Consider the following 7,602-nt stretch of genomic DNA (forward strand, 5'->3'; position numbering starts at 1 on the left):
TTCATATTAGGGTTAGCATTGTGATAGGTCATACTTTGAGATAGAGCTTTGCTCATCCATCCGGATCTACTCTACCGCGAGGGACCGACACCTCTTCGGAGAAGATCCACGTTGGATTCAAGACCTCCACTCGGAGAAGACCCTCTTCAAGACCTACTCACGGAGAAGAACCGATTACCCTTTGTATCGTCCCTTGTTAGATTTGGATCTTGTACCCTTTTGAGTTTCAAGGATCTAGCACATGTGTGACTATCTTCTTGTTGGTTGAGAGTTTTCTCTTGTGTGTCCCTCGTGTTCCCCTCGTTTCCCCTTTCGTGTTCTTAGTGTTCTTGGTAGGATTCCCTTCAAACGTGAAAGATCGGGCGTCTAAGGTTCTACCCTACATCAATAGGGGCATCTCCAATGCTAACCCTCAAATTTCCTCCCGCACCCGTCCACGGACAGGGGGACCAGCCCGCGGACAAGGATGCGGGAAACAACCATACAATGCTATCCCATACTGCGCACTGGATCACATGCCCGACCACAACCAAACAAAGGCAAGTACGCTTAGTTTTTACATGCCCGATCACAAAAGAATATTAGTCCGACAGTTCATGCAAAAGCTTTTGATTTTCTTCCCCGCCAGACCGGTAATCCAAGCCTCCGCGCGCAAGGTGTCGTCGACGCAGTGTAGGCAACCTCCACCTCCTTATCCGTCGCCTCCTCCTCCTTCTCCGCCACCTCCAACTCATCTTTCTGTAGCTGCAACATCTTGTAGTGGAAGGCTTGCACAATAACTCTTATGTCGGCATCAAAGCCTCCAAATCTAAGGACAACATCTTGGCGTCCTCCGCATCGTCTACGATCTTCACCTTCTTTTCTTCGAGCATCGCCTTCTTCTTCTCGAGCATGTCCATCTTTTCCTTGATCAAGGCCCTCTTCTCTTCAAGCTTGAGCTTCTTCTCAGTCACCTCCATCAACAATTTAAACCTCTCCGCCTTTTTTCCTCCTTGATTTCCAAGCACTTGACGTATCCCTCCTCCTTCAAGAAGATATCCTCGTACCTCTCCGTCAGCATGGACGCCGCACCTTCTCGCTTCGCCCTCTCCTCCTCCCACTTCATTTCCCGAAACCCTCTTCTAACCTTCTTCGGTGGTTCTTTTATTCAGTCGGTTGGGTCACCGATTTCTTCCTTGGTGGCTTGGGCGGCGGTCTTAGCTATATATAGGTTCCACTTCGGTTGCCCATTCAACTTCAACCAACAATGCATGACGGTGAAATTTTTATTCTCCAACCACGCACGAGAAGGCTACAAAACAAAACATTGTCAACAAGGCATATCTGACTAGTAACCAATAAAACTATGCATATCCGGCTAGTGATCAACAAAACTATGCATATCCAGCAAATGAACTTACTTGCTCGGTGATTTGCGCACCACTAGGACACTATGCGATGAGATGTGCCAAGTGGCCGCAATACTTCGACGACCTCTTGGATGGTGTACCATCTATGGTTGATGGACTTTTATTCACTGTTACGAATGACCACGTCGGAGTAGGGGCCAAATGCTTGTGTTCATGGAATCATGTGTGAATGTTGGCCGAAAAAGTTATTCCCTTTTGCTCCATGTCATGGATCGGATTGAGGCTAGTGGTCAACCATGCATCACACAATAACTCGTCCTCCCGCATGTTGAAGTTTTCTCCTCTAACCCTCTTCTTCGGAACGCCGGCTAAATCATCCGGATCATCGTCCTCCTCCTCCTCCTGTCCGACGTCCCAATCTTGCTGGTCTGTGCCTGTGCTGGTCTGGGTGTAGGACTGCTACATTCCCGGCTGAGTGTAGCCCTGCTGTGTATGGGTGTAGTTGCCGGACTTGGTGGGATCCGAGTCTTCCACCTGCCTGTCCTCATAGTCACATCCTCCTCCGCCTCTATCGTGGATGATGTCGAACATCCGCCTCTCCCCGTCGTCGTACACCTTCTCCCCCGCTTAAGGCATAGCATCGAACAACGTACGGTCGCCCATCTGCTCCCCGCCCGGACGAGCTGCGGCAAAGAACACTCCAAGAAGAGCAGCAACACCACATTTACGTCGATGATGTAAGGCACTTGCCCGGAGGCGGTTGTGGTGGACTACCTACCGAGCTGCTTGGCGGCGTAGAAGTACAAAGCCTTGCAATGCTCCGGCCATGGCGGCGTCTGATGGTGGGGGCCACCATCGGACCAGCACGGCCTAGGCCGCGACCTCCATCGTGTCCGCAGCCGGCATGCTCACCGCCACGTGCGCCACCCAACACGCCCTCCGCCGGCCTTCTGCTTCTTGAGCGCTTCCTCCTTTGTGGTCTTCGCTCTGACATGATGTTTTTGCCGCGTCGCCGAGTTGATCTTTCGGGCAAGCATGATGGTAAGATCCTCCAGCACCACCACCTCCATCTCCGGCAGATTCTCCTCCGGTTTCATGCGTCGACGACGGGATGGAAGAAGAGGGTGGGAGAAAAAGGCGGGAATTGGGTGGAGAGCGGCAGGATAAAAGAAGAGGGGGGGGGGGATTTTGGCACAAAAATAGTGCGGCCAGCTACAAAGGCGTGGGGCTCCACTTCCTTTTGGGTGGGCCGATCGTCTGACGTGTCTCATGTTCGGACTACCGCGAAGTCCCACGTTTGGTTTCAATTTACATGAATATCATGGTCCGGACTGCTACGTGGACAGATGAAGATCAGTGTTGGATATCTTCCGGGGTTCGGATAACTACGTCAAGACAGATACTATCGATTTGAGGGTCGGCTTTGGAGGTGCGTTTTCGCATGCCAACGAAAACCACGCGCGTCACCCACACGATACCTGACGGCCACGCAACGCGACGGAAGCAAAGGAGGCACCCCATCGCCCGTCGCTATCCACCGGTGCACGGCTTCATCCGTCACCTCCCTTGGCCCCTCCTCACCCGCACCGCACCGCACACGCTGACACACGCATGCACACCTCCTCCGGGTTTTGGCCGAACCCGCAGATAATGCTCGATAATGCTCGCCAGGACGAGGTCCCTCGCGTCCGTTTCTTTTCCTCGATGCGGGCTGCCCCGGGGTTGTCCACACGAGAGCGCACCGGCATGCAGAAAAAACGATGCTTATAAACTTGCGGCCCATCGTTTCTATATTCTCCACGGCAGCACCAAAGTTCCAACTTTGCTTCAGGAAAATCTGCCTTCGTGTCCAATATGTGCACTCTCATACGCGAACTCGTGCTGGTTAGACGGTAAGACACGATTAGTACTGCAGTACGTGCCGGCAGAAAGAGGGCGTCGACGCATGACACCTCCATGTGCACGAGATGCATCCGCATTAAGCTTAACCAAAAGGAGGTCCGGCCACGGTTTACCGTAAAATTAAATTAAACACAAAGAAAGATACGTACGCCGCGTGGGCCCCAGGTGGTTAAGCAAACCAGGGGCCCTGCGCCTGGGTTCTGCCACTCTCCCGGGCCTATATAACCAGCTCCTTCCCCCTCCTCCCTTTCACCCGTCCAACTATCCAAGGAGTGAGGAAGGCCACAATCAGCAACTGACCTGTAATACCTTACCTAGCTAGGTGTAGTTTGTTTGAGCCAAGATGTTGGCGGTGTTCAGCGGCGAGGTGGTGGAGGTGCCGGCGGAGCTGGTGGCGGCCGGGAGCCGGACGCCATCGCCCAAGACACGGGCGTCGGAGCTGGTGAAGCGCTTCCTCGCCGGCAACGACCCGGCCGTGTCCGTGGAGCTGGGATCACTGGGCAACCTCGCCTACTCCCACGCCAACCAGTCCCTCCTCCTCCCAAGGTAATAATAATACACCGTCTTTGCGGCTCAATCGACCCGGAGAGAGCAAGCTTCTCTCCATTGAATACTCGCAGGATCCATGGATTCGAGATCGATTGATCTCTGTGCATGCATATAGATCTTTTATATCGAGCGAAACGAACGGTTGATTGCAGAGATCGTTTGTTCCGCTCTTCCTTAGAAACAGAGCCACTTGCTCTGCTTTTGTTCTCTAGTTAGTGATGAAGCTTCGTGATGGTGAGGTTAGCTGGTAGCCATGGTCCAGGTGCTACGGTACCAGTGTCCAAAACGTTACCGCATACACCTGCCATGTCTCTCGCATGCTGCGGATGACTTTTAGCGCCCGCCTGGATGGCTAGATGATAAGGTGGGCTCTACTAGTCACAATCATATCACACCACCTCACACGGCAGTATATATATTGGTTGTAACAGAGGGAGTAGCTAATAAGCACCGTGATTTCCGATAATTTCCATATGGGACGCGTCTTGTTGTGATACCAATAATCGCACAATTTCCTGTCCTTATTAGAAGGGCGGTGTTGCTTTCCGAAGACTAAAGCAAGCAATAATGCAACCTTCGCAGTCCATTCCATTAGGTGATGGTCCTGGCCACCAACCTAGTTTCCTAGTTTATCGCTTGTAGTAGTATCTCACTGGCCTAGTTCGCGGCTCGTGATCGCGACAGAGAGTTATCAGTTGATGAACATATTGCTCGCCACAAAAAACTACTCCCTCCGTCACATATATTAGAGCATTTTTGACACTATGCTCTTATATTATGGGATGGAGGGAGTAGTTTCTGGCCGTGTTTGGAATACACAGTTTCTTTTTACTCGGATATCACGGATCTTGCGGCAATTGACCCTTTTTTCAACATGAAATTCCTGCCTCCTAGTTGGGGCCCTGGGATATTTTTCAATTTTGTTCATCTACCCTACACGTGTAATGGTAGGTGGCAGTGTATAGAAAAAATCAATCAAAAACAAGAAGACGTCGATTGCTATGTTGGCATAGAAACTTTCACGTATGCAGACGAAAAAACGCCACCACATCTTTGGCAACTTGCAGGTCAACATCGTGCCACCTTCCAAAGGCGTGGTGTCCATTAATTTGACTTGACAACAAACGGGCCTCGTATTCTACGTTAGGCGGCGAACAAAGGTTCAGCAGGATAGTAATTATAGATAACAAAAGAAAAAAAAGGCACAAGCCCGTGATCTACTATTGGTAATACTATTTTGTTGTTGACGTGACGAGCTTATGGATGAATAAACCATCAGGCTGTGACATTGACAACATTTGAGCAAACTTGAATTTAACGGGTGCTACTAGAGCAAACATCCTTGTGGTTATGTTATGCCAGTTAGTAGAGTATTTGTTTTGGTTATTTGTTGAGCCGTTGAGGGAGCCGTAGAGTGCTTTTGGCAGCCAGTTGCTATTACTAGGAAAATTTCCACACACACAAAAGAAAAATTTCCACCCGGTTTAAATTCCCACGGAGAGCAGAAGAAACAAAGGGAAGCTGGACCCTGTGGCCCATACGGCGGTCTCTTTCGTGTACTCGCCGCTATCATTTGTAGGGCCTGGCTGTCGTTTGATCTTATCTTATCTTGTACTAGGCAGATGCACTAAAGGAGTAGCATCCAAGGAATTTCTACACCTTTCTGAAACAAGTTTTGGTGTTCTTTGTACTAAGTCGTTGATGCTTTACCTAATTTTGCTTTCTCAAGGGACATGTGCTTGTGATGAGTTAGACCATCTATTAGTAGTATTTTTTGTTTGCAAAATTAAATAAATTCAGGATATGCTTTTACTCACTGAGAATGGAGCATTTTGTTTGTGGATCCAGGTCTTTCGCTGCAAAGGATGAGATCTTCTGCCTGTTCGAGGGAGTCCTGGACAACTTGGGGCGGTTGAGCCAGCAGTACGGCCTCTCCAAGGGCGGCAACGAGGTGCTCCTCGTGATCGAGGCCTACAAGACGCTGAGGGACAGAGCCCCCTATCCCGCCAGCTTCATGCTCTCCCAGCTCACCGGCAGCTACGCCTTCGTGCTCTTCGACAAGTCCACCTCCTCCCTCCTCGTCGCATCCGTAAGCTCGATCAAGTCTAAATTTCCAGCGGGGAGGTTCTTCGTCCAGATGCAGGGGCCGGGGGTCCTCCTCCTTTTCTAAAAAGAATTTTTTTTGCTAATTTTGTTGGTATTGGTCGATCAGGGCCCTGAGGGCAAGGTGCCGCTCTTCTGGGGAATCACCGCCGACGGCTGCGTCGCCTTCTCCGACGACATCGACCTGCTGAAAGGATCTTGCGGCAAGTCACTGGCGCCTTTCCCGCAAGGTTGCTTCTACTGGAACGCTCTTGGAGGCCTCAAGTCGTACGAGAATCCCAAGAACAAGGTCACCGCTGTGCCTGCAGATGAGGAGGAAATCTGTGGTGCAACTTTCATGGTAAGAGGTGGCACTACTTTTGATGATTCTTATTAATGTACTCCCTCCGTTCGGAATTACTTGTCGCAGAAATGGATGTATCTAGACATATTTTAGTTCTACATACATCCATTTTCGAGACAAATAATTCCAAACGGAGGGAGTAGCTTGGAAGGAATAAGTCAGGGGGAAAACAAGACTTGGGCTAAACCTATCTGAACTTGTTCGTTCTGCAGGTGGAAGGGTCTACCGTTGTCGCGGCACTTCAGTAGGAGATTCTCTCGTCTCCGTCGCTGGGCAAAGCAGGCAAGGCCGTTCTCCTGTATATGGTGGTGGTGTAATATAATGCAACAAGGCGCGTGTGCTACTCTCTTTGTGATCTTATGTGAACTGTTCGGTTGTGTATCTGATCATCTGTATCTCTAGCTGTTCAAATTCTCGCAGTGGATTCAAGACCGGCCGTCTTCAGTTGGATGTAACAATTAATGTAGTAGCAACCAAATAAGCTTTCTTTCTTTCCATCTAAAAAAAGGCTTTCTCGATCTCTGTTGTTATGCGTGTACCATTGGGCTCAGGAAATGTAGGTGCACCTATGGCATCTCTAGTCGATCCCTCAAAGCCGGTAATGGTTTAACTTTCAGGAGTTAAACCGGACCTAGTCTAACCTTTATCCGAGTTAACCCCTAAAAAATTATTCTCATCGCGTCAGCCGCTGCTGATTTTGCTCAGCTACGGCTTATTAGAGCAACTCCAATACGGCGATCCAAACGGACGACGATTTTGTCTGATTTTTGTTGTTTGGGTCGGTCGCCCGCCCGGCGTCCGCTCTATTTTAGATATGGGTCGGCAGCGCGCCCAAGGCTAACCAATATGTGCCGGTGTGGCCGGCTGGCCTCCCTGTTTTCCATTGATGAATTTGCATAGTTTGAATCAAATAACATAGTGTGAACAGGAAATAGCATAGTTTTACAAGCCGAATAAAAATAAAAATGTCTGACATAGTTCTCACATAGTTTTGTAAATGAATAAAAGAAGATACATCTATTGGTTGCCAACATGAGCTCTTTCGGATTTCGGGTTCTGCAAACCCTTGATAGATTCAAACTCTAGGGTGCGTGCGGAGATCTCAACCTACCATGCCTGCCTACTCGCGATCCTCATAGCCTAGCGCGTCGAGCTCAAAGGGACAGAGAGACAAATCAGTTTATCCTGGTTCGGGCCACCTTGCGGTGTAATACCCTACTCCAGCTTTGTGGTGGATTGGCTCGAGGGGCTGAGGATGAACTAGTACAGTGGATGAACAGCCTCAGGAGGTGAGGTGTTCTTGAGCTCAAGTGAGCTGGTGAAGGAGGAATGGCTTTGCTCCGTTCGGATTTGTCT

General features: G+C 49.9%; 1 protein-coding gene across 1 annotated transcript; it reads left to right on the forward strand.

Moving 5' to 3' along the window:
* Positions 1–3,490: 3,490 nt before the first annotated feature.
* Positions 3,491–6,764, forward strand: LOC123111200 (stem-specific protein TSJT1). The gene is made up of 4 exons (XM_044531930.1): positions 3,491–3,797; positions 5,649–5,889; positions 6,013–6,243; positions 6,459–6,764. The coding sequence occupies exons 1-4, from the start codon at positions 3,595–3,597 to the stop codon at positions 6,492–6,494; spliced, it is 711 nt and encodes a 236-aa protein (XP_044387865.1). The 5' UTR covers positions 3,491–3,594; the 3' UTR covers positions 6,495–6,764.
* The last annotated feature ends 838 nt before the right edge of the window (positions 6,765–7,602 follow it).

This window comes from Triticum aestivum, chromosome 5B (assembly GCF_018294505.1).
Source record: "Triticum aestivum cultivar Chinese Spring chromosome 5B, IWGSC CS RefSeq v2.1, whole genome shotgun sequence".
NCBI classification, from domain to species: domain Eukaryota; kingdom Viridiplantae; phylum Streptophyta; class Magnoliopsida; order Poales; family Poaceae; genus Triticum; species Triticum aestivum.